The 27,854-nt window shown below is 51.1% G+C and overlaps 2 protein-coding genes across 6 annotated transcripts in view; both read left to right on the plus strand.

The window, feature by feature from the left end:
* The window catches only part of FAM219A (family with sequence similarity 219 member A), an 85,824-nt gene extending 66,752 nt beyond the window's left edge, over positions 1-19,072 (plus strand). Inside the window, exons 3-7 of one of the 5 annotated variants that reach the window (XR_003256336.1) lie at positions 3,281-3,383; positions 7,861-7,941; positions 8,314-8,368; positions 9,594-9,824; positions 13,909-13,990. Coding sequence is in view for 3 of the 5 variants with exons in the window: in XM_026083729.1 (XP_025939514.1) it covers positions 3,281-3,383; positions 7,861-7,941; positions 8,314-8,368; positions 13,909-14,076 (407 nt within the window). In the remaining 2 variants the exon portion in view is untranslated. Of the gene's footprint in view, positions 1-3,280; positions 3,384-7,860; positions 7,942-8,313; positions 8,369-9,593 lie in introns of all 5 variants that reach the window. The other 4 variants (XR_003256335.1, XM_026083731.1, XM_026083730.1 and 1 more) reach the window with 4 other exon arrangements.
* Positions 19,073-23,120: 4,048 nt separating this feature from the next.
* CUNH9orf24 (chromosome unknown C9orf24 homolog) lies at positions 23,121-26,413 on the plus strand. Its single transcript, XM_026083707.1, has 6 exons — positions 23,121-23,255; positions 24,315-24,460; positions 24,832-24,978; positions 25,104-25,147; positions 25,214-25,343; positions 26,287-26,413. Exons 1-6 carry the CDS (start codon positions 23,121-23,123, stop codon positions 26,411-26,413), a joined length of 729 nt encoding a protein of 242 aa, XP_025939492.1.
* Positions 26,414-27,854: the final 1,441 nt, after the last annotated feature.

Genomic DNA, 27,854 nt, shown 5'->3' on the forward strand with positions numbered 1-27,854 from the left:
CAATGTCTCAAGCTAAGCAGTGGCCTTGAGGCTGCAGGAAACCTGTGGGAACAGAGATCTCTTCCAAGTCCAATGGGGAATACCTTCCTACTATATCGGACAGTCTAGGACGACTCAGAAGGAAAGTCCTAACAATGAGAATTGCCTAGACATTTAGTTTCCTGATTTCACACAAGGTTTAGTGGAGCTGGCTCAGTGAAGGGTTGTGATGTTGGTATTCATGCTCATTTGGGCATACCATCAGCCACCATGAGGCAGACTTAAAAGAAAGATGCTGTTTACTTGTCATGATTAGATTGTGGTCCCTTCTCTCACCTTCTCTTGACTGTGTTTGTTTATGTGTTTGATTGCAGCTTCTATGAAACTACTTTAATTTGTGAATTGACAGTTTTTTTGTTAAAATGCTGGGCCCTGAAAGTAACATTTTCAGAAATGCCTAAATCAGTCACATTTCTAAAAGGGACTCAGGTACTTAGAGTTTGGGGTCCTGGCCTTCAAACAAAAGTCTGGGGGCCAAAACCAAAAGACTTTGAAGCCTGGGAAAGAGTTCACTGCCTAGAAATGGGGTTCACAAACTCCACCTGTGAAGCAGTAGGAAGCACCAAACAGAAAATGGGCCCCATTCTGATGCACCTGATTTTTCATGTTATGAGGCTGGAATTTATAACCCAGAGTTACTTCAGGAGATAGACACCTAAACAGTCCCTTGGGTGCAGGCAAATGGTGGCAGCAGTAGTTGTTCATAATACTCAGAAGACTCAGGTAGCCTCAATGCCTGAAGTGACCCATACCTATCTCCATCACCTTCCCAGAGCTTGTCCTAATACCCCAGGGCTGGGTACACCTCCCACTCCCTCCTGCAGCTCCTCACTTTTGGGCTCAGCATTCATAGCATCCAAGAGGGAGCTGAACTGTTGTCTCAAGCTTAAGAAATTTGTCTGGGGACACAGGCATGGATGTGACAATGGCATTATGTTCCTACAGTGTTTACATTGCTTTGGAAATGTTCACTCCAAGCCACTAAATAAGCAAAAGAAGGGGTTAAATAGGTAACATCATGTCATTCAGATCCACACACTGCGATAGCACTCCGTAAGAACATGGAAGTAGTCGTCACAGGAAGACCTGTTGGAGAAAAGAGACACTTAGCTAATGTCCAGATTCATCAACCAAATGAGTAATCTGAATTGGAAAACAGCATTAGTGCTTGTACTGAGTAATCAATAGAAGGCAGAGAGTGCCAGTCCATTTAAAGGGCTCAGGCAGGCCTAACTGTCTTGACAGAAAATGAGACCTGTAACCTTGTTTTTGAGTCAGGTGCTTTTGTGAATTATACAGTCTCTTAAAGTATTGGCAGCTTGTCTCAAGGATGTGTATTTGTGGTCAGGGCTAGAGCTTTTGGTATAGATGGGTGGAAGTCTTTTTGCATTTAGGGTTGTAAACATTTACTTCCATAAAACCCTGCTTTATCCTGCTAGGTCTGAATAGCAAAATTCATGTGGCCTGCAAAATACCAGGCTTTTATTCTGGAGACAAAGATAACCAATGCATTTGCAAGTTACAGTCATGAGAAATTACCTTGATTTAAGGTTTTGACCTGTATCAGTCTCTTTGTAGCTCATGCCAGAGAGAATTATTAGCCTGATCCTTTTCCTGCCAACGTCAATGAGCATTTATTCGCCCCTGCTGTCAGCAGAAGCAGGACTGGGCATGGCTCGTATGAGTATGTACTCTTCTCTGCAGGTTCCTCAGCCATGCTCATCACCACAGCATCTAAGCATCTCCCCTGGTTATTTGTCTCTCAAAAAAAAGAAGGCTTTGAACATGTGTCCCCCTGCCCTTATCTTTGTGGAAAGGACAGAGTTTGCCCACCTTGGTCTTGCAAGCTTGCAGCTTTCCTAAGACAAGTAACAAGTGCTTTTCCCTCAAAGGGAAATAAAAAATTCTGCAGGAGGAAAAAAAAATATATATATATATATATATATATATATATATATATAAACACATTTCACACACCACAGGGGAAGCAGAATCAAAACAAATTCACTATTCAGGTTCCCCAGGCAGCAGTCTGGTAAATCCCTGTTATTCAGGCATGGCACAAGAATAGTTTCCAACATTTTGTCACACTCTGGAGAACTGTATTTAACTGGGCCCTTTCCTTCCTCATTGGTCTCACACTGCTTTGCCCTGCAGGCCTCACCTGGCATTGCAGGATGAGGCTGGGGCAATTAGCTCAGCTTCTGTGGCTAGCTGCTAACTCAACCCAACTAATTTCCCCAAAGAAATAAGGAAGGAAATTGAACAAGAAAATTGAATATCAAAACAGACAGAAAAAAAGGTGAAGATACAAGGAGGTCATCCTTCATATTCTACCCATCTCCCATGCAGCTGTCTTGCACTCAGGGTAAGCTCTGTAAACCGCAGGAGAAAAAACACCCTGTACATCATTCGGTCTCTATTGTGTAAGATTTCCCGGGCGCAGGGCTTTTTAATTGTAGCCCATCGTACATGGGCTCCCATCCCTGCTGGAGGCAGGGTTGTGTTAGTACAACACAAAGACTGCAAATCCACAAAAGGCATAGGCTTTGGGGCTCTCAGACCTGAATTCTAGTTGTGTTCCTGGGACGAGAAGTTATTAAGAAGAAATAGTCTCTCCTCAATGAAAAGCTAATTTAAATCCCTTCTTGCAGTGAACACCAAAAAAACCTCCACATACTGTCAGTTTTAAGGGTACATCTCACTGGCAACTAGAACATGCTCTGAAAATTAAACAAATTATACGCTGTTTGAAAATACAGCTGCAAAATGTTTCACTCCTTTTTTTTAAAGTAAGAAATAAAGCCCCCAAGATTCAATGTGAGATAAAAAAGGAAGATATGCTGGGGACATCACAGGCTGCCAGGAGGAGAAACAGGGAAGGCAACAACATTTTCTGCTATAGGGTACAGGGTCAGGGTATGTTAGCCTGAGCCTGGTGCCAGGCTTATGTTGCTGCAGGACTTCTGGACCCATCATGGCTCATGTCCAGCTAGACAGAGAGCTCTCGGGTCTGTGTGCATCCACCCATGTTCACATGCCCCTAGTCACCTTGGAGGGAATGGGGCACAGCTCGGCCAGCCTTTGCGGTGTCCCTGCCTGGGAGATGGAAAGCTCTGGTCCCTGGCTATTAATTCTGCCATGCCTTTCAGCTCTGTCAAATCGGGGTTTCTGCAGCTGTATGGTGGCCAGTCAGGCTGTTGCCCTAATTCTGCTTTTCCCCTTTGTATCCCATATGCAGAGAAACAGAGGGAGTTGGCTCGGAAAGGCTCTCTGAAGAGCGGCAACATGGGAAGCCCAGTTAATCAGCAGCCCAAGAAGAACAACGTGATGGCACGAACAAGGTAAAGAACTGGAAGAGCACTCTGCTGTGCTCTACGCTGCCATCCCTAGTGGCCTTACGATGAGGCAAGGACGATGTTCATTGCCATTCGCCAGTCGCCAAACACACTGCAAGCGCAGCGATGGCCCTTCCCAGAGCTGGCGGGCCCAAATGCTCTGTGCTGTGCTGCATGTCGTCCCCAGGAAGAGGCAGGGACAGCTGGGCTCAGGACCAGTCCAAGGATAAATAAAGGACCAGTGACAATACAGCCTGCAGGGAGACAGAGGCAGCCCAGCCAGGACCTAGGCAGGGGTTCGATCTGGTTGTCTTGCATGTTTTGAGTAGTCTCACATCCCACATAATCCTACCAGCAGGAGAATGTGCAGTACTTCTTCATGTAACAGCAAACTGCTTTAGAGCTTAGTTCTGACTTGGCTGCTTTTATCCCAGTAGTTCTTCTGTTCTGTTTTGAAAATGACCCCTTCCCCATACTGACTGACTTAACGAAGGCTTGTGAATAATACATCTCTGTGTGCTTTGCTGTACATCTCCCTCCCCTGCACTTTGAACAGCGTGGTCATACTTTGCTGGAGCTGCTTTGGCACATCTCTGTTTGACAGTATCAGACTGTGCTACAARCCACTGGAAACAAAAAAGTTCTTGGCTGAAATTAGCCTGTTTCGATTTTTTTCCAAGCAAGCTTCAGTACAACAGCATATCACTTACCTGCATTCAAGAGGCAGGAACCCCCCTGAGTCCACAGGAGGGCACACTTTGCACGCTATAGGAAAGGTGGCAATTTTTGATAGAGGTCCTCACTTAAAATGACAGCAGAATCTGYGTGAAAGCTGGATGTTTATTGATGAATGAGAAAGTTGCATGGTTTACCATACATTAAGTAGAACTGGAGCTGCAGGTCAGAGCCTCTCTGTATGCAACACATCCAACAGATGAGGTTCCTTGTTCAAAATAATTCCCAAAACCCACAGTAGCAGTTATAAATCATGCCAAGACTTTGTCAAGTTTTATTTGTAAGTCCCTGTGATGTTGGTGGAATATGCCACATTGCACACTGCTCTGTGTTTGGAAGTTGAGGCCATATAAAGGAGCCAGGCCCTTACTGGCAGTAAGAAATTCAGCAAATGCAAGCAACTCACAGCTGGGTTTTCCATGCCCACTGCTCCTCATTGTCTTCCAAATACAAGCTGGATACAGGACAAAGACTTGGATTCTTTTGGCTGTAGGCTGCACACTAGCTTCCCAAGAGGAATGGTGGCAGATTTGCTGCTTGAGAGATTTAGAAACACTGAAATTAGCAGACAGAGGTGGTAAGGGGAAGAAGGTGAGATGAATACAGGGCCTACCTGTAAAATTCATGACTTCTCTCAGGAGAGGCTGCTGTTTAAGAGCTGCAGATGGAAAGAAGAGTGATTTGGATGGGGAGAGGCAAAGCAGTGACGCCCACAGACAAAAGCTTTAGAACAGCCAGTTCAATTTTATTGCATTTGTGAATACCTGAACACTGTTGAAGGGACTTGTGGACCCCTCCACAACTGAGTTAAGTCTGCTGTCAATAGACTTGTTTTTCTTAGTTACTCTTCACAGAGCTTTTAGAAGCGTCCCTTGGGATCCCAAAGCAGAGGTTTGCAGGCGTTGCTTTAGTAGCAGATGTAGCCAAGCTCCGTTGTTCCCATGCGGCTGGGMGATGTCTGGCACAGTGCCTCGCTGGTCCGTCTCTTCATCCCCCAGCTCCCTTGGCTTTCTGTGAGCCAAGCAGCACCATGGGCAGAGCCCTAGCAGTACCACAGAATGGTTTGGTCTGACTTGCCATGGACACCCCAACCCCAGGAAGACAGAAATGCCTACAAACTTGTTCAAATAGCTTGTTTTCACAACACAAAGGTTACAGTCCAATGGGAAATACTCCAATGGAAGTGCAACATGTCCAGGCTTGTAGTTGCTTTTTAAGTCTGATCTGTTGGCTTCCTCTAGTCTCTGCAGGAGGAAAAAAAGCCAAAACCATTTTTAACTTTTTAATGGTCTGTCTTTCTCATCAAGTATCTTTTCTTTTATTCAGGCAATCCRCATTGCCTCTCCTTGCCCCCACTCCACCCCCTCCTCCTTTCCTGAGTTTTGGTTCCTCTGTATTATCTGTCTGAACTCCTGACATCTGGCCTCTAGTACCAGGTTGCCTTCACCATTCTGTCTCCTCCTGGTGTGAGGGCACAGCCAGCCTCGAGGTTGAAAGGATCTGGATGCATAATGTGCCCAGCCCTCCTAAGACCAAATTAAATGTGAACAAGACTGGTGTGATGCTGGCACACTCACTACGAGCCCAGGCAGAGCCCACGACACCATCCGCACCACTTCCACGCAGCCAGATATTAGACTGCTGACAGAAATACTAGCATCGGTATAGCCCTTTGCAAGCTTGGCATCTGCCCACTAGGAACTGATCTGGGAGAACAGCTCATTTCATGTAGACCAGCAACGGGATGTTGTTAAGTGATCAACAGTCTCTCCTGTAGCTAACTGGTAGCGTTCATCCCTTTGCCTCTATCAGATCACGTTCCGGACTCTGACCCATGTTTTTCTATTACAATTGATTGACTGTCATCTTCTCTCTGTAGTTCACTCTGAGCATAAGCTAAACTCAGATTTTGTCATAACATATTTCATGTTAGGTAACTGAAAACATCAAGACAAGAAGCTCATACTAAATCACCTGCAGATGAAAGCAGGTATGACTGAAACCCAGCTTTGTTGTAAGGACAGTGGGAAGCAAAAATAAGGACAGTTAGGATGTAAGGGAAAGACTTGGATCAGGGACAAAGATAGTATCACACTTTCTGTCTGTTGCAGAAAAATTAGAGTTCTGCATGGTTAAGAAAAAAGTCATTTCTCAACAAAAAGATACAGTGATTTTTTTAATCAAGTGAATTGCACCAAAAAGGGCTCCTCTCCCAGATTTCCTGATACTGATTTGTTTATTCAAGACACAGTAACAACTGCCAGTGAACATATTTGGAGGTGTGACTTAAAAACCAGAGAGTGAGCATGGAAGTCAGTACCTCTGACATCTCTCCAGGCAGGCTGCCTCTGCCAGATCGCAGCTTCARTTGCTGGTTCCAGACATCTTTGCTTCTTGACTTCCTTCCTAATTGCTTTAGGCTTAGAAGGATTCTCTGAATGCGGTGGGAATGGTATTGAATTTTGTAAGGGGATCCCATTTTCTACAGTTCTCTGGTGCTGGAGGTTGGAAATTATGTATCAGCTTTAAAATTAAACTTTTAATCTTCAGTTTCAATGAGCACAGTAAGAAAATGCAACCAGGCATGAGCCTGTATGCCTGCTTTGATGTAACTTTTGGTATATTCTACTCTCCTTGAGCTTTGCCAGTCTTCAGTGCCTGGCAKGCCTTTATATAAATTGTAACAAACAGCTTCCTAAAATTTTCTGGGCAGAAGCTGAAGAGCATTGCAGCTGATTAGAGAGTGGTTGGAGCATGGATGGGATGAATTAACATCTTCAGGCTTATATTTCCCAAACTCTTAGTGAAGCCCTTCTGCACTGTTGTGTGTCATTAAAGACCAGTTCTTCATTTAGAAGAAAATCTGAGTTAATCCACTGAACAAGGAGATATTCATCCTACTCTTATTGTTCCCACCCCCTGAACACAGACTCTTGCTCCATTTTCCCATTTTGTTTGATCTTATTTTAAATATGAACCAAAGTCCTTGTGCAGTTTTGTACATGAAAGAAGAGTTCTGTGTTGTGAACTGGATACCATTGTATTAATGTATTTTTCTTTTCCTAGAAGCTCTCAGGTCTATATTCCATTACATTACTCTCTCAGGCAATTAAAGGTRCAAACTTATAGTTAGCCTTTGTAATGCTTCTGATGAACTGAAAGTCATTATAAAATAATGGGATTTAAAAAGTGCTAATCTGACTGGGCTCTTATGCTGCACCCACCAGCTCATATTTCTCATATTACTAAATTTAGGAGTAACAGCTCAGAAGTGTTCTGTTGTGGGGGCTGGGTAGGATCTCAGACCAAATGGCCAAATCCCTGATTTTGAATAGCAGGAGTACCAAGCCACTACCTTCCCCTAGCCTCCCTCTCCCATTTACTTATTGACTAGTGTCACTTACTCATTGCTAGAAAACACAAAACAAAAATGAGCAATCTGGTATGACAAGCAATGCTAGCTGAGCAGGTTCACAAGAATGAAGCACAGTGTCCCAACTGTTTTGTCTTCCAGAAAGGAATGTGTTCCCAAGGCATGTTCAGCATTCATTCTTGTGAAGTTGCCCTGAGCTAGCCAGAGACRCAACTTACTTCCTCTGAATTGTACCAATTTAAAGTCTTCACCAGTGAGGGTGGACTTGTGAAAAAATGAAACAGGGAAAGCCTCACTCTCATGTGACTCTGCCCTAGACTATGTATGGTACTGAGCTTTATTGTGTGGTTAATGGACAACATTTAATTATTTCAGGCTCGTCGTTCCCAATAAAGGCTATTCATCATTAGATCAAAGTCCAGATGAAAAGCCACTGGTAGCCCTGGATACGGACAGGTATGTAAAGTGTTAATAAGATGATATATGTTACAGTGCAAGCAGGTTTTTGTGCTAGAGTGTAACATTGAAGCTAACTCCTCCTCGGACTTCTGCTGAAACCATTCTTGCAGACCACTCGCACTCTTCCTTGCTGTGCCCTTGGGCATACACTCTAACTGGTCTCTGTGTGTAACAAGGAGGAAGAGATGTAAGTTAAGAGCACTTTTATGAAAAGGTGTGAGGTTCACAGATGAAAGTTGCTATCCAAACCGCCTTGGTATAACTTCTCTGTGCCTGAAGGACAGCTTCATGGCACAAGATAGGACTAACCAAGGAATACAAATCTCTTTAATTGTTTCCTTCTTTGCTGTATGTTGTTCTTCCCTGCAGTGATGATGACTTTGACATGTCCAGATATTCCTCTTCGGGATACTCATCAGCTGAGGTGAGTTATACTCTCTCCTGCCATGCTTGCCACGGATGCTAATATTAGAGCAGACAGAAATGGCTTAGAGTAGCCTTGTGCAGCCAGAAATGGCTGCACAGGCAATTTGGCAGTGGTGTAAACTATGTGAATCTGGAAGGGGTTGTGGCAGAAACTGTGTCATGTTTCTTTCTTCCTCAGTGATCTAGTTGGCTCCCTTCCCTCACTGCTGTAGCACAGGCACAAGTTTGCCCGCTGTCTGTTTTCACGGCTACCTTTAGCTTTGCTCGAGCTTTTCCCAATTCTGCTCAGGCCTGCAGTGTTGGCCCATGATGTGCAAAAGCATCAACTTGCCTGTCATGGCAGCTCAGCAACYGTCTACCTGCCAAGGACACAAACAGGGGCTCTGTGGGCATGCTGTTGTTTCCAGTTCCTGTGGGGATCAGGGTCACCCAATGTAYGTTTACTTGGAGCAGACAGAAATTTCAGAGAGGACTTGCGATCATGACCTCTTACCCTTTCAAGGAGAAAAGGCAGGAAGTTAAGGCTTGTTAATCCCTCTGTATTGTCTCTGAATATATTCCCAAGCCCTTTAGCGAATTAGTTGCTCAGCCTCTGGCTGCTGTTTCTACAGGATCTGATTTTACATCCAGGATGCTGAGCAGCCATTCTGCACACAAGCCACTGGGAACTCTTCCCCCTTGCATCCCTTCTTTGGGCAAAACACCTTTGAAACTTTGAGAAACAGCCAAGAGCAGAGACCAGATCAAATGATCTGGCCATCTCTGGGCCCTCACACAAAGCGTTGTGCTAAACAGCACTTGAATCTGAATCTACAAAGAACCAAGTACTACCAGCAGTGACTTTACCCCCTTTCAGCTACTACAGTGCCCTAGACTGGTGGGAGGGGCTGTCCTGCTGCAAGTCTGTTTATTATCAGTACTATTACATTACTTTAAATGAGGACTCATCTTCATGGAAACAGTGTTCCAAAATAAAATAGCATATTAACTTCAAGAACTGCAGCTGCTCTGGAATGTCTCACTCTGTAGATGTTCCTWTTCTGGAAGAAGTGAGAACAACAGAAGGCAGTCCTCATCTGTGTTCAAAACCTGGGACTTTCTTGTCGGTGGGACAGTTGCTAATGATAGGGAAAAGTATTCCAGAATAAGTGAGCTCCCTGCACTTCTGACCTGTCAGAAGGAAGAAGTCTCAAGTATTTGACTGTTTGTCTCTTTGTCTGTAGCAGATCAACCAAGACTTGAACATCCAGCTGCTAAAGGATGGGTACCGGTTAGATGAGATCCCAGACGATGAGGACCTCGACCTAATCCCCCCTAAATCGGTCAACCCTACCTGCATGTGTTGCCAAGCCACCTCCTCCACCGCCTGTCACATCCAGTAGTGAGGCCGGCAGGCTGTGATCAGTGCTTTCCACTATAACTGTAAAACTTAACAGCCATTGCTTCCTCCTATGGTAGGACGTGCACCTCTTTGTGTTCATGGAGCCAGGAGAAACCAAAAAATCCATTTTATGATTGGTTGATAAGTTATTTTAAGCTATGGTTGAACAAAGCAGAAGTTGCTCAAAGTGACAGGCAGTGCCTAGCAGAACTGACTGGTCTGGAGAATGAATGCAGAAGGGCCCAAAGATACCTCCTTGGTAGGCACTGGAGATGGTTTGTAAGGTGTCTGTTCCAGAATGGGAAGGATCAGATGGGGCTCCAGTTAATCCTACCCAAAAAAACCAAACCGTTTGCAAGATCAGGGTTGAATCTGAGATTCCAGGGATTTTTAACCATGGGAGGAGGTCAGTTCTTAATTCATTCACTAAACCTGATCAGTTTGTGTCAACCAAAATTATTCCATAATCAAGGCACAGGAATGGGAACGGAGCAGGGCATCCAATATTATGGCAGGTCTAGCCAGGACTAACATAACACAATTCTTTCACTTGCAAAGAGAACAAGTAGGTGGCATTTCACTCCGAGTCAGTACTAGCTAGAGCTGTCATGTTGCATACCAATGCAATCTACCCTTAGTTCCATGTTAAATTATCATCAATCAGATCAGATTCAATCTGCAATCCATCCATGCTCTTCTGGGATTCAGTCCTTGCCTGAGAATACCATACTCATGAGTTCAGTCCAGTCACATTTACTGATTTCAGCCTATACTTAATTCCTGTGAAACCCATATGCTTCCAAAAATGTTAAACTTTGTTCAAATAAGAAAAAATGAGCCCTGCACCGAAACAGGACAAGACCTGTATACTCTGAAGGTCAATATGGAAAAAGCTRGTTGAAGAAAGCACATTTTTATGGGACTCAGCCGTTGATATTCTCTTGACACTGAGTCTTTTCGTGCCTACAGAAGAGATTYGTTAACACTGAAGGCATCTGTGTGGTGGTGTCAGACATTAGCAGAGTTTTCAGCAACAAAGGGATTATGAACAGATTCAGCTCAAAAAAAGCCATGAGAGGAAACTGCTGTTTATCCCACCTCTGYCCTCTTCTGAACCAAGTTTTGTTTGTGTTAGAACTGTCCTATGTAGGGAACGATTGTGTTTATTTGGTGCTGGAATAATCAAGAAACCTGGTGGTAAAATAGGTTGCTGGACTGAATTGCCAGTTCATCAACCATTTGCTTTTAATGCAAATTCATTTCTGGAATTAGGAAATGTGTTCTCTCTCTGGTCAGTCTTTAACTGTTGGCTTCAGAATACCTAGGACTCAGGTTATGGTTGGGCTGGCATTTTTCCCTGAGATGAAATCCTTTGACACAGACACAGCTGTGTGTTTTCTTGCTCTTTCAGGAAGAAGGACTGCCCACCTTGCTTCTGTGCTTGCTTTAGATCCTGTTGAAGGCAAGAAGTGAGGACAATTCTAAGTTTCCCATGCAAATTTCCTCTCAAAATTCCTCTGCATCACAAGAAAGAGCCTGAATTCCACCCCTGAAGTGCAGCTCCTCTATTTGAAATTTGCACATAGTGAGTTGAGTCTTTAAGAAGTCCTCTTAGTGATTAGGAGAACACTTATTTTTAAACATCATGGGTTTTTAATTCTGTGCAATGCAAGGCATGGTATTGTCCATGGCATGATTAAAAGATCAGGCATACAGGAACCCGTGGGCTTTATTACTCAGTAGTTGGCTGTGGCCAACTGCTAAAGCTGCGTTTGCCCCCCTCCRTAAAACGGGGGCCTTGCTGTCTCCCAGGGAACAGAGAGGATTGGGCAGTGTTGTTTACTAAGCATATCTGCCTCCCCATGCAAGAGGGCTAGTTAATTTGCCAACTCCTGTAGGAAGAGAATGCTCCTTAGCTGAATTTCTCCCCCTTCGTAATCACATGGTAACGCTGAGAGGGAATATTTCCAAAATGTTTCTTAAGCAGCACAAACCATCAGGTTCCCAATTCTTTGCTTCTTCCTTTGTGTGCCTGCTTTTCTCTCCAATGCTGGCTCAGGTGTGAGATTAGCAAGTTGACTGGAGGGAGGAGAAGAGGTCTCGCAACACAGGCTAGGGAGAAAAGATAAAAGGGGAAAAAACCTTCCTTAAGGAGTCTTTTTCTTAAGTGTGGAATCTGGTCAAAACTTAACAGAAATCCCATGGTCAAATCAAATCCTACAGGACATGGCCAAGTCTCTTTAAATGTTCATTGTCCTAAAGCAGGGTTGTGCAATTCAGCATTGGTATCACGCAACTTTCTTGTCATATTTATCCTCCTGGGTCAGTGTTTGTCCCTTCCAGCCAGGCTGCACAAACTCGACCTTCCCCAGAGCCTTTGCCCCAGAGCTTAGAGCATTTTGGCGTACCTGCTAGAGCAATGAGGCATCTTGCTTACAAGGGTGAACCTTGGCAGATTGCAGGTCCCACAGGTCTCCGTCACACTATCTCTGTGTTCWGGCAAAGATGGAGCGAGACATGCTGAGACTGAGTCTTCCAAGGCTACATCTCCCCTCTGAAGGASAGACCTCCCCTAATAACCTTTGCCCAGTGCAGCACTACGAAGTCCTTTTATTGCCCCTATTGCTGGTTCTGGTTTTTGCCTGCCACGTGCCCTGAAGCAACCCTACAACCCTGCAGTTGCCCCCAACCCTTTGCACTGTGTGATAAGCACCTGCTTTCAGCATAACCCTTTAGGGTCCCTGGGAGAAAACTATGCTTTTGCTTATAGGACTGAAAGAGATGAGTTTAAGTATTAGCTACACCCAGTGCTTCCCCCAAATACGGACAGAAGCACAAGCAAAGTGTTTTTTCCTGCTCACAGAAGGAGTTGGTTGCACAAATAGCTGGTTTGGCATGATAGTACAGGACCATAAAATGGCAATTTTTTGGCTTCTCCTCTCTATGCTTTGTGTTCATATATTTTACTAGGGGAATAAAGTAGARAGGGTGGGGAAAAGTAGTTACCTGTGTAGGGTTGTTATCAGGAAGGCTGAATGAATTAAGGCAATGCACATGTGGCTATCACAGAAAATTGACCACTAACCCTTCTGAACTGTAGCCCCTTAAGCAGGTTGTGACCATGGGGTATGTTTGTTGGCTCACTGTGGAATACGATGGACAACCCGGCAGGACGTATTAACTGCAAATTGGGTTGACTTTCCCTGTCTGGTCTCATGTTCAGACCTTTACTTCAGCTGGAAAGTTTTTCTTGTGCCCTCAGTGGAGGTTAAGCTGTGGTGACTCTCCCTGGGAAGGTGTCTAGATACGTCGCCATTCTGTCACTGCTCTCCTTAGACCAGTCTGTGCTGCCATGGCCCAGAGAAGGCAAGAGTGAAGAGCGCAGCCCTGTCTGTCTGTCTTAGTATTATAAAGCCCTGAAGTCTGCAGAGCTTCTGGGCATTCTTCTGGCTGCAGATTGCTTGCAAGAAATCAAATCATTCCTTGTTCCAGTCTTTGCACTAAACCAGATGATCTTCTCAGACCCCATTTTCAGTTCAAAGCCCTGCAGAATACCAAGGGGAGGAGCACAACAGAGCATGAAAGGCTGCATCACCATCCATCTAAATTACAGTGCAAATAGGATAACTTCTTATATTGACACCAGCACCTCCACAAAAGAATTTGCATTTGATGCCCCCTAAAGCCAGGCTGTGTTTTTGTTAAGACGTGTATAATTTTAGTCACCAAATTGCCTGAGTGTAAGCAAATCCTTTCCTTTTATCACATGTTAATTCTGCCCTTGAACGTGAGCTGGCTTTGGACTGCAAGGTCTCAGCACTCAACTCTTGCCTCTCCTGTCAGTCTGTAAACTCCCCATTTCCAGATACCTGTACTCAAAGAAGGCTGAGGGTGAATATCTTGGTGTTGAGGGAGGTCTCTAGGTAGCATGGTCTAGTCTGCTTTTCTGATGGTTTTATTATAGGATTTGTCTGGAAGAAGGCTGATGTCCAGACAGCTATCCTAAAGGCTCATCCGATAAGATATCTTATCAAATGTATCTTGATGCCAATCTTTGGAAGAGCACTGGATCGTTTCTGACATTTCTGCATGCCTGCACCCAACATGTATGTTTGGCCGTTGGGTCAGCTATGCTTGTTTGGTTGTCTTGCCTGCAGATGCTTTGCAGCTGCAAAAGCAGGTGGCCAAGCCTGCTGCTGGACTTCAGAAGGGACTTCAGGAAGCTGTGCTCCCCCACGGACAGGATGGACTGGGCTGCTTCTAGTTTGGCTCTCCAGCTCCTTTCCCGGAAAGAGGCGCCTGCTCTGCTCAGTTGTGTTGGCTGACACATTTGTGTGAAATCCTGAGCAGAATCCTTCCCTCTCCATACAGACTGTCCTTAGACTGGCCTGCAAGCTGTACAAAGGAGTGCAGGAGGCTTGGAAAGTACAGCACCCTGTTTGTGACTGAACAGAAACAAGAAGATGCTTTTAAAGAAAGGAAGGACCCAGCTGGGCACCAGATGGGATGACAGAAAGAGAAAAACAAGCAGTAACTGGAAAGGCTGCCAAGTGCTGCCTTGGCCTAGGGCAGATCCCAGTTGTCCAAGTTAATCTATCTCAGTACAATGCTGATACCAGCAGAGAGCAAAGCTCGCTTTCAGATGGACACACCAGAAACAGTGTTCCCGAACTTGCACCACAGCCAGAATACTACTGCAGAGTCTGCTGGACTGTTAGAGCACAGAAATGCGATCTGGGGTCCCTTTCTGCTATTGGTACAYGGTACATTTGCTGTAACCTCAGGCAAGTCACATCCCTGCTCCATATCCATTCCCTTCTGCAGCGTGAGGGAGAAACCTGCCTTCCCAGAATGCTAACACCACCCTGCATGGATGTTGCTAAGTGTGTGGCAGGCACCATTGGTAAGATAGCTCTGCAAGCAAGATGCAAAAAGGATCCTGTAAAAGTGTGACAGATATTTTCAAAGTACTACAAAGAACAGCAACACAGCCCTCCCTCCCTCTCTTTACTCACTTCTGATGTTTCTTGCATGTGCCAGAAGGCTGCAGGGTGGAGGTTGATAAAGAGATTTAACAGCTTTGGGGGCAGATGTTTGGCAAGGATTTGTTTCCCAATTATTTGGCAGCTGGCTTTTGCACAGCTGGCTTCCCGATCTGCACGCTGCCAGAAGGAACATGTAAAGAAGATTTGGTGGCCCAATAGCACCATCCCCTGCTAGCAGAGTTAAGGAACTTAAGAGTGCAAGTGGATTTACAATTGGGATAGTCGGTACTAATGGGAAGGAGGAGAGCATTAAAGGACTCATTTGTGATATTTCCAGGGCAGTTTCACGCTCTTATTTTTTAACATCCATGTAATGATTTGATAGTATAAACAAGCAGTTTTCCCTGGGCTCTTCTTTTACTTTCCATTCTTCCTTCAAGCGCACCTGGGATATGGCCACTCTTACCTAGAATGAGATAGGCTTTGTGATCTGATCGCTGCTTGGCTCAGCAAGCACAAGCCATCATGAATTTACCCTGACCTTGACCTTGATTGCCCTTTAGAGCTGACTCTTCACAGCACCCTTCCTGTCGACTTTCATGTCTTAAAAGAAACATCTGCATAGATGGGAAAGCACACAGCAGAAGCGCGGCTGGATTGCAGTACTGAGGCTACTGGGAAGGCATGGGAAGATGTTCATTTTAAGGTGCTTTTCAGCTTCTAGGAGAAAGTGGCATCCTTGTCACTTCCTTTTAAGGCTTTCCTGTGCAAGGGATTGCTCCAAACTTTGAACTGCATCTTCTCAGACAAACCTGCCTGTGTTACAGAGCCACACACACCCTGAAGCAGAAGGCCCAGCAGCTTAGCATAAAGGAAGAGTTGTGACCTGGGATCAGCTACAAGAGATTAATGCCAGACTGATAGGGTGCAGGATTCTCACGGGAGCTGGCACCCGCATTTTAACTCCCTGTCTTGTACAGCTGAGCTGTTGCATTGAGGGAAGCCTCCAAAAAATTACAGCCACATCCCCTCCTTCGGCCCCCTTGGCACCGGTGGCAGTGCTAAGATCACAGCAGCTAAATGCAGTCTGGCTGAGTGCTCCTCTGACAGTTTGCTGGGAAGGCAAAGGCCAAGGGCTAATTGAGGTTACCCAGAGCAGAGCACAGTGGCCCATGCAAGCAGTGAGCTCAGAAATCGCGTGGGAAACCACATCGCGGAGCTGCACTGACACTGGCAGCACTGCTTGCAGCTTTCCCCTGCAGCCACAGAGAGCAGCTCTTCCCACTGCTTCCCAGACCCAACTGCCAGCAGAAACTGGTGATGGGTCTGAGCCTTTCTTTCCCTCAAAAAAGCTGCTTCAGCAAAAGATGACTTTGCCATTGGTAGAAGTGTGTCTCGCTGATTGTGCCTGGTCCAGGAAGCAGCTATTTCCATAGTAGCAAGTTGTGATATAAGCAGTGGGATTACATCAGGGAGGGGAAGATACAAAGAAGGCCTCATTAGAATGTGACTGCCTCAAACGCATAACTGGATGCCAGCCCAGTAGGTACCAGGAAAAGAAAAGGCCACAAAAAAGCCATGCTGAGATAAGTCCCAATACCTGTGGAAATGTTTGCCCCCTGGAGCRGCATTTCTCCCCTAGTTGCCCACTCAGCTGCCCGGAGTGAGTTCACCTGGAAACACAGCTATCCACCCTGGCTACCCTCTCACATCTGGGTTGGGCAGCTTCCAAAAAAGCTGGGACTCCATTTGTTACCTGTCCTCCTGAAACCCGCGTGATTTGGGAGGCACAAAGTTTGTTGAGAGATGTAATACAGATCCACAGACAGAGCTGGAAAAATTGGGCAAGCTGTCTTCACAACAGCCCTTCTGGTTTCTATCATCTTGCTCTCCTTCCCAAGCTCATAGATTTCTCTGCTCAGTTTCCTGCATGGAAAAGCTGCCAGTGACAGCAGATATGTCCGGCTTCTAGCCACCTCTGTCCAGAAACAAATCAAAGGCAAACATCAGACCAGCAGGAGATCCAACAAACATGACAGTGGGTTAGCTACAGAGCAGACCTGGATTTCTCTTCGAACACCTCAGTGGCCCAAGGGTGCTGGGGAAGGTTGTGTGGTTGGAGGTTAGCCAGACTAGTATAAAACCTCTGTCTCTGATCCAGCAAGCCGAGCTGACCAGCTTCACCTTTCCAGGGTCAACATTGCAGGAGGTCTGAATCCAGATCCATGCTCAGGGATCCAAGGCCTGCCTCTCAGTAGTCCAGGTGCTACCTTCATGGGTCCGAGACCCGTGGCAGAGGTGGGGTGGGAGGTCTGTCGGCCGTCCCTTTGCTGCACAGGGCAGCACACTGTAAGGCAAGCAGAAGCATTGGTAGGACTGTAGTTCTGCAGAAAGAATCTTGCCGAGGATGAAGTCTTTGCAGGAGAGAAAATTCAGAAAGATTTTTTTCCCCTTTTTGCACATTTTTAACCATTTTTACTCCTTTCACTGGGGTTATTGAAGCCTCAGTTTAATAAAGAAGGAAATGAATCACCATTAAATAGCTTTCTAAAGGTTTCTGAAAGCAGGCGCCACTTGCATGCAGAGACGGTCTGTGTCTAACACGCTACTTCCAGACCTCATTTTGCATCCCATAGATGAGTCACCTTGTGTGCTGTGCGGGGACTGGGGTGGGAGAATCAACGCTGACCATCATGCCAAACAGCTACAGCTTTCCAAGCAAAACCAAAAGAAGAATCAGACAGAGAAGGGGGGAAAGCAGCAGCAGCAACAATAAAAGTATAACTAGTTGTCACAGGTAAACTTCGGTATCCGTGTCCAGTGGTTAGTTCTAGAATCGCAAGCCTTGTTATATTGCACACGTCCTCCTTTCACTCCTCTTTTCTCAAAGCAGCCATTGTCTGTCTTTTTTCCCCCGTGAACTAAGGATGAGCAGCAGAGGCAGTTGCACCAAAATGGCTCTCAGCCCAGTTCTGCATCCCTCTCTCCCACCCAAACCCAAGCCAGTACGGACAATTGTTGGCCATCGCAAGTCGTAATTTTTAGTAACTCCACTTGGATTTCYTTCCTTGTGTACCATAGCTTCCTCCACGAATACTCTAGCAGGGCAGTACGGGAGGCTCTTGTCGTGTCCCAAGAAGCTTCTTTGCCCCCTGGCAGCACCTTGCAGACATGCACCTTACTGGGAATGTACTGGGTCAATGTTGGTGAGATCTGGCACTGCCCGTCTTGCGTATGTGGCAGCTGATGGGAATCCACCAGGGGAAACTGGCAGGAAGTGGTTACTATCCCTTTTCTTTTCTTTTTGGAGGGAGAGGAGGATTTTTTTTAGCATTACGATTATTGTCCACCTCCCAGTGGCCAAGTTATGGGCTGCATTAATATTTGGGGTTGACTGGCTGTCCAGGCAGGCATGGAGCTTCACACTAACTTTCACAGCTAATGCCATGGCTGTATCCAGAGCCTGGATGCAGATTGGGTTTCTCCCTTACTGCAAAGAGCTGGCTGTGCTTTCAGCAGTGTCACTGGCCCCAGTTCACAATTACTGGCAGACAGGTCTGGATCAAATTTGAACTTCCGTTTTGTGTCCTCAGCTTGAAGAAAACGAAACCCAAGTAAATGTTTCCAAGGTCTCCTTTCACCATGCGGTATGTGGTGCCTCAGGGGAGGGGATGGCAGGAGGCATTTGTGGGTCACTGGAAGCGAGATCCTTTTTGGTTGTATTTAATGAAAATGCCTTTCAGGTGGAGAGACCTCCCAACCTTTGCGTAAATCTCAGAGCAGGAGATGTGTTTTTGGCTGTCCTTGCATATAGTGAAACATAGCTGAAACAGCCAAATGCAAAGTAGAGTTAAACATAGGATTTGACCTGAATAACCTTTTAATTAGGAAGATAAATTTGTTGTAGCTTGACCTTAGTCCATGTTAGGAACCTGCTAATCATTTGACATGCAGAGTGTATTAATGCCGCACTTAACTTGGCCATTGGTTTTATTATCTGGTTTGGGGGTGTTTTTTCACTCCTGAAGCATCAATTTGCATCTGGTAAAGGTTTTAGTTTTTCTTTCCCATTCAGAACATGTAGCACACTGTTGTACTTCTGTTCCCGTCCGCGTAGAGTATTGCCTTAAACAGATCAGTTGTGTTGTGGTTTGTTTTGGGTTGTTTTTTTTCTACCATCAGTTTTATGCATTAATTTATTTAAAAATGTGTTTTTTTGAAAAACATGAAACATGTATAATATTTTTTTTAACATTTCCATTGCAGTATTTATCATTGTTACTGGTTGTGTGTAGTGTAACAGAACTAATGATATTAAAAAGCATACATATGAAAACTGGCCTGCCAGCCTTTGTCATTGGAGCGGACCGAAAGGAGGGATGAGAGGATACAAACTGCAGCTTTTCATGTGAGGCCCCAGCAGTCGCTGATACTGAAATCAGGGGGTGGAAGAAGAGACGGGGAGAGCTGCGGATCAGACACTGCTGTGGCTGTCCCCACCCCGGGAAGCCCTGGCAGAGCAAACAGCAAGAGCAGAATCCAAGGAGACACGTAAGCACAAGGTTTTCCACCGATGTCCTTCACTTGACCCCCAGCTCCAACTCAAGGAAGACAAGACCTCTCCTGGAGGAGGTCCTGGGGCCGATGGGGAGCAGAGGGATGGTCTGTCAGTGGGGTGATCCCTGGAGCCCTCTTGGAGGAAGAGGGGACTTAGAGACCGAGCCCTGCCCTCACACGGGCAGGCCCTCTCTGCATGGGGAAATATTGCAGAAGAAAAATGCTTTCCCAGCGACACCCTTGGCTGATGTGGTGTGTTTGCAGGGGCAGTCATGGTCTGCTGCCTGCACTTAAGCAATGAAGTGGCAGGTTACATATGCTAAAGCTGGGAGGGGGCTCTCTTATTATATGGGGAAGAAACAGGGCTCGGCTTGGCCAATCTTCACGCCGTGGTCAAAACCAGCCTATTTGGGCCCAGTAAAAGCAACTCGTGTGGACCTGCTCCACGTGGCACAGTTAAAGCTGCCGTGGCTACCCCTGGCATTTGGGAACAAATCCTCCCCAAGGCAGTGGGAATGCGCGTGGTATTGGACTCAGTCCTTGAACTGGGCTGCATCTTTCCTCCAAAGAGTAACAGCGGCAGCAAGAAGCGATAGATCTATATGATGCCAACAGGTAAATTAACCTGTTCTGCTTTGCAGCCATTTCTGACCCTCAAAGCYATTGGTACAAGAACTGAGCGCTGATTCTGCAATCCAATCCCTTACTGTTTAACTAAATCAAGACTGTACTGTGTTAAGCCCTGTGTCTGAAGCAGAGGATGAGTTTTAGCAAGGGAACACAGCCAGAAAGCCCTGGTTTGGGGCTCCTGCCAGCCCTGGCTGGTTTGGGAGCCTTCTGTGAAAACAAACTGGGAGATGTCAGTCCCTTTTGGAGGCCAGTGGCAGCCCCCCGTAAGCAGCTTCAGTTGAGGCTCAGGACTGCTGGCACCCCCAGCGCAGGCGACCAGCTCTCCCTGCAGTGCAGCAGCCTGGAGGGAGAGGCCAGACAGTGTCTCAGCTGGGCAGGATCAGCGGATCTCTCCTGCTGGGTGCTTTCCTCAAGCAAAAACATTTTTAGGATAAAACTCAGCCCAAGCATGTGTGAAAAATGTCATCCATCTGCATTAGTGAGCGTGAGCTACCTTTGCATGGATTTGTCTGACAGCTGGGGAGAGTAGCRTGGAAAAGGGTCAGTACTGCTGCATCTCCCCTCGGCTCTCCTCCCACACTGTTGCTTTGCTACATTTCCTTCAGCTCATCCGTGGATGACTTAGGGCCACCAGTGACAAATGGAGGAGTTGGGCAGTGGTCCCAGGACCCCAGAGGGAGCTGCAGCAGTGCCATGAATGTCTCAATACCCTCAACTTCTGCTTGCTTTCTAGTTAACTAAAGCAAACCCCTGCGTAAGAGCAAATCACTGGGTCTCTCTGCCGCTCTCGCACTGCCTGAAGGGGAAGGTGGCAGTGGGGACTGCTGGTACTGGAGAGGTCCCCATGGGGCCATGCGACGCAGAGGTGCTGCTGCAGCTGGCTGGGGGGTGAAGGAGGGAGAGCGGGGCAGTACCTGCTCAGACCCCCCTTTCCTGTGCCTCGAGGTGCTGTCATCACGCTGCCGAGGACACGGGGGTGCAGGCGGTAGGAATCACTGCCGCAGGCTGGGAAAGGCTTCCAAGAGCAGACTGGGCTGACAGAGATCTGAGCCTGCGTTGCTAGAGGCCAGCAGGGTGTGAAAATCAATAGCAGCTTGTTTTCTTCATTTCTTCTCTAATGGCACATTAGTCACATTTGGCTGGAGGCATCCGGGTGTCCCAGGCTGCCCAGCCCAGCTGTCACCCCAAGGGAGCCCAGTGCCGGCGGCAGCCTGGTGTCCCTAGCAAACAGGCAGGGCTCAGCAGCTCATTTGGGGGGCAGTTTGGCATCCACCCCCCGGAGATGGACATGGGTCCACCTCAGCCATCCCCAAAAACGTGACAACAGCCAGGTTGAGCTGCTGAGAGCCCTCATGGGGCCAGAGCCCAGGAGCAGAAGGGGGCTCTGAGATAGCACAGTGTAATGGTGGCCCCACTGGTTACAAATCCAAACCTCAGGAAACACAAAGCATCAGAACATAAACCCTTGGGGCCAGCTGGGCCCTGCCCTCCATYGCCAAGCGTCCCCGTCGTCCGGGCATGGGGTTTCTGCTCGGCTCCCCAGCTCAGGCGAGCTTGTGCTCCCCGGCCGACTGCAGCTACTGTGGCTCCTGGGGCAGTAGCCTCATCCAAGCCAATGCGTGCAGCAGGATCTCGGCTGGGGGGTGACCCATGCCCGCTGCTGTCCCCCAGCCCATATTCTGTGTCCTGGCTCATGACAGGCGCCACACAGGCAAGCGTGGGACTCCGGATGGTGCAGCCCGTCGAAGAGGGGTTTGCTCTGGGGCTGCTCCCCAAGAGTTAACAAACCCCAGGTGCATCACGGCCGGGACCACCATGCTGTGGGGTTGCTGTAGCCTAGGGGCACGCTCTCCAACGACCCCATGATTGACAAGTCCAGACAAAGGAGAAGTGGCACCGCAGACCCACGCCGTAGACATCTCGGRGCTGTGGAGCCGTTCCCCACAGAACGACCCGTTACTGGGCGCACTGCTACCACCAAGCGGGGCTGTGGGCTGAGCACGAGGTCACCTGCTGATGATATTTTCAGTTCTATTATATTTCTAGCTATACTATACTTTTAGCTTTGTTATAACCTCTTATCTTTAATAAATTCTCACACTTGACAAATGATGATCTCTCAAGTTCGATGCAACTAACCCTGGAATCCGAAAGAATCCCAGACACCCCTCTAGTGGCGCATCGCAGCTCTGGTTCCCAGCCTTTGGCCACCATTCGGTTCCTTGTTTTTGCCCTGGCTCTGATTTCACTGCCTGGACATCCTGATGGGACTAAGGTAGGTGAGATGACGCAGACGCAGGCAGGGATGCTCCCGTAGATCCAGCTGGAGGGACTTAGAGCCCTGCCCCAGCAGCATCAGCACCCCGGCACCGCTGTCACCATACCCACAGCCACAGGACTCATTGCCAGCCGAGCAAAGCAAACCCCGTCCACATAAAGCCCTCCCAAGGCAGAAGCTGGCTGACTTTGCCCTGAGACAGATGAGGATCGCTCGCTCTGACCAGCCCTGCAGCGCCCGGCTCAGCACACGCTCGGAGTGGAGAGCACACGAGCTGAGCAGGAGCACCAAAATCCAGCTTTTTCTGCGTAAGAAGGGGAGACGGCTTCCCAGAGCAGCTGCCCCGGATACCCCAAAATCACAGAGCAGTGCCACATCCTGGCTGCAGATCGGGGGCAGCGAGACGRGCCGGCGGTGCCCTGTGCCGTGCCGAACCCCAGGAGGCAGCATCCCTCCGTCCAGCGAGGCACCAAGCCCTGGGAAGGGGGAAACCAGTTCCCAGCAAGGCAGCACCTCCTCAAATAAAGCCATCTTTTACCAGGTCCGGCTGAAACTGCCTTGCGTCACTGTCAACCTAATTGTCCTGCAGGACGGGAGGAAGCCCGGAGGCAGGACCCGGCCGGGGAGGATGCAGCAGCGCCCGAAACTCGGGTGCGTGGTTGTTGCCRCGAGACCACGCGGCAGTCTGTCCCCCAAAATGCAGCCGTGGCTCCGACCGGCAGCAGGGCAGGAAGTGACCAAATCCCCCGGCTCCCGTGCTATGACATCACCGGTGACGTAAGCAGCACCACCCCCCCCGGAGCCCCCCCGACGGGCGATCCCGGCCCCATGCGGCTGAGGCAGCACCTCGGCAGGCGCCGCGTGCCCGGTCCCCGCCAGGACTCCCGCCCCCGCATCCCGCCCCAGCGGCCGCRGCACCATGTTCCTCTTCGCCCAAAAGACCCAGACCCCCATCAGCACCTGCACGGACTCCTACCGGCCACCCGGCTCCGTGAAGAAGACCTTCCAAGAGCCTCCGTCGCTGCTCTGGAAAGAAAACAAGTTTGTGACCAAGGTAAATGCCCGGGAGGAGGCAGCGTCCTCAGCCCGCCGYGGCCCCGGGGCTTTCCCCCCTGACYCGGCACGCGGTGCCATGTCGCTGTGCGTGGCTCATCTGCTGCCTCCCGGTCATGCCTGATTTCGGCTTTCGCAGCGCTTTGGTGCTCCCATATCTCTCCTCCCTCCGGGTTTGGCGTCTCCTCTGGCTGCGCCCACAGCAGCAGAGTGGTGTCGCTTGGGGCTTGTGGGGCAGCCAGTCACCAGTGTGAGCTCTTGCACGTCAGCCCCGTCCATCAGTAGGTTTCAGAGTACTGAGAGGGCATAGCCACAAAGGAAGGGGAAACTGAGGCAGTGCTGAAGCTCAGCCCGGGCTCGCTGGGTGGCAGGATGGTGACAGACCTGGCTGCCCCGAGAGCTGCTCCAACGTGCTGCCCCGAGGCCRGGCTCTGCTGGGGGGGCCCTATGTGCCGGCGGGACCCCGCGGAGGGCCTGGACGGGGTCTGAGCACTGTGAAACCTCCCCCAGACCCAGCCTGTGAGCCGAGCCGGCAGGGCAGGCCTGGGAGCCGCACGCGCGGAAATCCCCCGATGCCCCGACATGGCCGGCGGTGGGGCAGAGCAGGGTGACGCAGCAGCCGGGGCCGTTTGCTCAGAAACATCTGTCGGCTCGCAAAAACGCACGCGGGTGCCCTCAGGACAAACGTCCGCCCGCTTCGTCCCCTCCCCGGGCCCGGCAGTCCCCGGAGCCGCGGCGGGTCCCCGGCCGTCACGTGCGTGCTGCAAGAGCGCGGCTCTTCCCACGCACACTGCCGAGCAGGCAGCGAAGCCCACCGCAGCCTTCGCGGACCCGTTAGCACGTGCATTTTAACGGGGGGACGGGGGTCCCGCTGGCGGTGCGGGCGGACGGGAAGGTCAGGGGGGTGAATCGCGGTGCTGCGGCGACCCGGACGCGGAGAAGGGCAGCTCGAGGCGCCTCCTGGGTCGGAGCCTGGCCGGTAATCGGCTTTACCGGGCCGGACGCACGGGCGGGCGCTGCCGCACGCCTGGCTCCTCTCCCCGCTCTCTGCTGCCTCCAGGGATTAGCGATGCCGCCGGCGCAAAACCCGGCAAGCCAAGGTCGGCAGGAGAAGCTGATGAAGGCCGCGGTGCGGGAGTACACCTACAGGAACGCCGTCGACCCCACCACCTACTCGCCCCAGAAGTACTGGGTGACCAGGCAGGAAGGGAGCAGCCGAGGGGTCCCATGCACATCCCCATCCCCCTCCCCATCCCGGGGCCTCTCCRGGTGCCCTGGGCTCCCTCYGCCGCTGGTGGCCCCTAAATAACACCAGGCAGAGCCAAGGTGGTGGATGATGCTGGAGGAAGACCTTCCTCGCGCCCCTGGTACAGCGAGGAAACCRGAGAGCGCAGGAGCCGGAGGGCGGTCGGGATGGCCGAGGCCCCGAATTTCAGCSTCCCGGCCCGCGCCTTCCTGCCGAGCTGCCGTGAAAACGGCGGGGAAGGGCCCAAAACTGCGGTGCCGGCTCTCGCGGCGGCGGCACAGGGATGCCCCGGCCGCCCCGCAGCGCGCCCTGCCCGTGCCCTCTGCCTTGCAGAGAGGTACAACCCGCTTTTCGTCAGCGAGGACAGACAMGTCACCTGGCGAACTGCCCCCTACGACAGCGCAGCCGGGAATAAATGCACCACCCGCCTCCCCCGCCTGCCCCAGGTGGGACCCGCCGCCCCCCACGGCCTCCCCGCGCCGGGCCCCCGGGCGCACCCGTCCCCAAAGCCGCCCAAAGCGTGCCGTCCGCCGGCGCCGGTGGCTCCGGAGGCCGCGGCGAAGGGGCCGCAACGCTCCCCCCGGGCAGGAGGCGAAGACGGAGATGCTGCCAGTGCCCGCCGAAGCCCGAGCAGCTCGACCGCCGCGGTAAGCAGCCCCCGCGGCCCGGCCGTGCCCGCCGCCCCTCGCCCCTCACCCTCGCCCCGCTTGCAGAGAGGGACGTGGTCGCCGCCGTGCTCGACAGCGTCTCGGGGCCCCTGCTCCGGGCGCCGCGACCGCCTGCGCGCGAGGGACTGCTGCGCCCACGGGGGCCTCGCCGCCCGCCGGCACCCCCCGCTGTAAGGTTGGGGGGGGGTGGGGGCCGGGAACAACACAACCCTCCTCCTCCTCCTCGGGGCCGCCCCGTGGGGCAGAGCGCGGCCCGCGTCTCGCGCTCACCCTGCCTCCGGCTCTCTCTTCCAGGACTATCCCGTACCGCAGGTCCAGCCCCGGAGCGCCGTGCTGTGCGCTTTGGGGCAGCCCACAGCCATCCTGCCTGTACACGAGCCCTAAGTACGCGCCGCTCCGGCGGGGACTGAGCCCGCTCCGGGCGACAGCAGGGCGCCTGGYGGGGAGAAAAGCCGTGCTCGTTCCTCCTCCGAAGCCCGGCGAGCAGCTGCCCGCTCTCGGGGCCCCGGCGGCGGCTCCTGGGCTGCTCTCGCATTCCCTGCGGCAGCTCTGGGCGGCGTCGCCTGCTCCTCTTGCCCAAGGACCCCGTCTCCTCGCCACGCTGCTCTTTACCCGGCCGTCAGGCCTGTCCTTCACCCGCCGGCCCGGCGGCGCTTTTTAATCCCGGCGTGTTTACCCTCGGGATGTCTCCGCCGCAGAGGCAGCTCTTCCCTGCCCCGCGCCGCGGGAGGCCGCAAGGGCGGAGGGCAGGCTCCTCGGCTCCGTCGCCGGCAGCTTTGCTGTAGCGTCAGCCCCGCGCGGTCCGAAATTAGGAGTTTGCAGAAAACACGCGATTGGCTTTACATTCACGAGACCGGGAACTGAAACCGAACGACGGTGACAGACAGGGAGGTGGGCGTTCGCAGGGTGAGAGACCTGCTAGGTGACACTGCAGTGCTGGGGAGACCAAGCGCCAGGTCACCTGCCCGGGCTTCGCGGCGGCCTCTGCGCCCGAGAAAGGCACGCGCCAAAGCGGCCGCGGGAGGCAGCGTTCGCTGCCTGCCCCTGGGTGCCGGCAGCCAGGAACAGATTTTCCACTCTTCTTCCTCACTGGAGTTTCTTCCTCCGCATGCCGAAAGCACCATATTTATCTCCTCTCCTAGGTGGGACACGAGCCACTTCAGGAAGGCTGGAGGAGCCCGGAGAGGCAGCTACACCATCCACCCCGAATTCGTGTCCGAGTCCTGCTCTGCTCCGTTGTGCTAGCGAAGAGCAGAGACCGGCTTTCAGTAAAACCGCTCACGGCAACCCTTCCCGGGCTCGCCGCGCCACGGCTGCGAAACGTCCCCTCCTCGCCCGGCTGGGCAGGGGCCGACGCGCGAACAGGGAGGGATGGGGAGCCGCCAGTCACCCTGACACCTGCAGCTCGGCAGCACCCTCCCACGGTGTCTTCCCAAAGCTCCCAACACCCTCACGGTGCCGCTTTGGGCCGGGCGAGGAGACCCGTCTGCGGCATCACCCAAGCTGGGCATAAGCTCAGCACAGTGCTTTGCCTGCTGAGAGGATGCTGCTTGCAGGGGCTGGTTTGACCGAGCAAACGCCTCTTCCCCACGGCAAGAAAACCCAGCAGATCCTTTCCCACTGGCCTGCAAAGCCCCGGGGGAGGAGGTGGTAAAATTCAGCAACCGCTGGCTCAGTCTGCATCTGTAGCAGACCCGGGGGGTTGGTACCCTGCCACCATCTGCAAGCCAGGGACCATGAAAGCACGCGAGAAAAAGCTTTCAGAGCCTAATAGCACAGCCAGAAATAGCAGGACTCAGCGATGCCCAAGCCGTCCGCTTTGCTCTGGCCTGTTTACGACGAGCTTTCTTTTGCCAAGTTACCCAGGAAGAACTGCCGGCCATCTGGGATGGCGAGCGCTGAAACAGCCTAAATAAGGAGGGGGGTGAAAGCAGCATGTAATTAATGAACAGCATGAAACGCTCTTCTAAAACTAAGATCCGGAAGCCCAGCCTCGGCGGGCAAGGCAGCAAAGGGCTTTCTGCCCATGCTGGGGAGGGTAAATCCCCCCCAAAGGCTCGGCTAAGGCAGAAGTGCCGCGGAGGGAACTCACACGGCCGGCTCCCGCACTGGGTGCGATGCAGGTGCCCCCGACCCACCAGCCCTGGCATGGCCCAAGGCAAAACCCCATGGGAAGATTTAGATGATCCTTTCACTGGAGAGCCAGGGTGCAGGGAACCTGCCCGGTGCCTGCGGCAAAGGGGGGTTTTCCAGCTCAGCCGGGTGGGCAGGACCGCGGTCCCCGAGGGGGGAGACCCCAGCACAGAGCCGCCCGGGGCTGCGTGTCCCCGCGGGGCAGCACTACCACGCCGCGATGGCCTCAGCCGGTGGGACGCTCATCCTGGGGGCACCTGACCCCGCTCCAGGGGCTGCGCCTGCCGGGACGGTGGGGAGCGGGGGGCAGGGAAAAGCCCCGTCAGCTGACTGTGGCCGGGGCCCAGAGCATCCCCGCAGCGCCCCATCAGTGCCACCCCCCCAAACGGCCCCAGGCAGCCACAGCAGTATGAAACCTTGCCATGGCCCTGGCCAGCCCCATCGGTGCCAATGCCCCAGTGCCCCCAGCACAGCCCCATCGATGCCAATGCCCCAGTGACCCCAGCACAGCCCCATGGGTACCGGCCCCAGTGCCCCCAGCACAGCCCCATCG

This window comes from Apteryx rowi, unplaced genomic scaffold, assembly GCF_003343035.1.
Source record: "Apteryx rowi isolate R43461 unplaced genomic scaffold, aptRow1 scaffold_612, whole genome shotgun sequence".
NCBI lineage: Eukaryota > Metazoa > Chordata > Aves > Apterygiformes > Apterygidae > Apteryx > Apteryx rowi.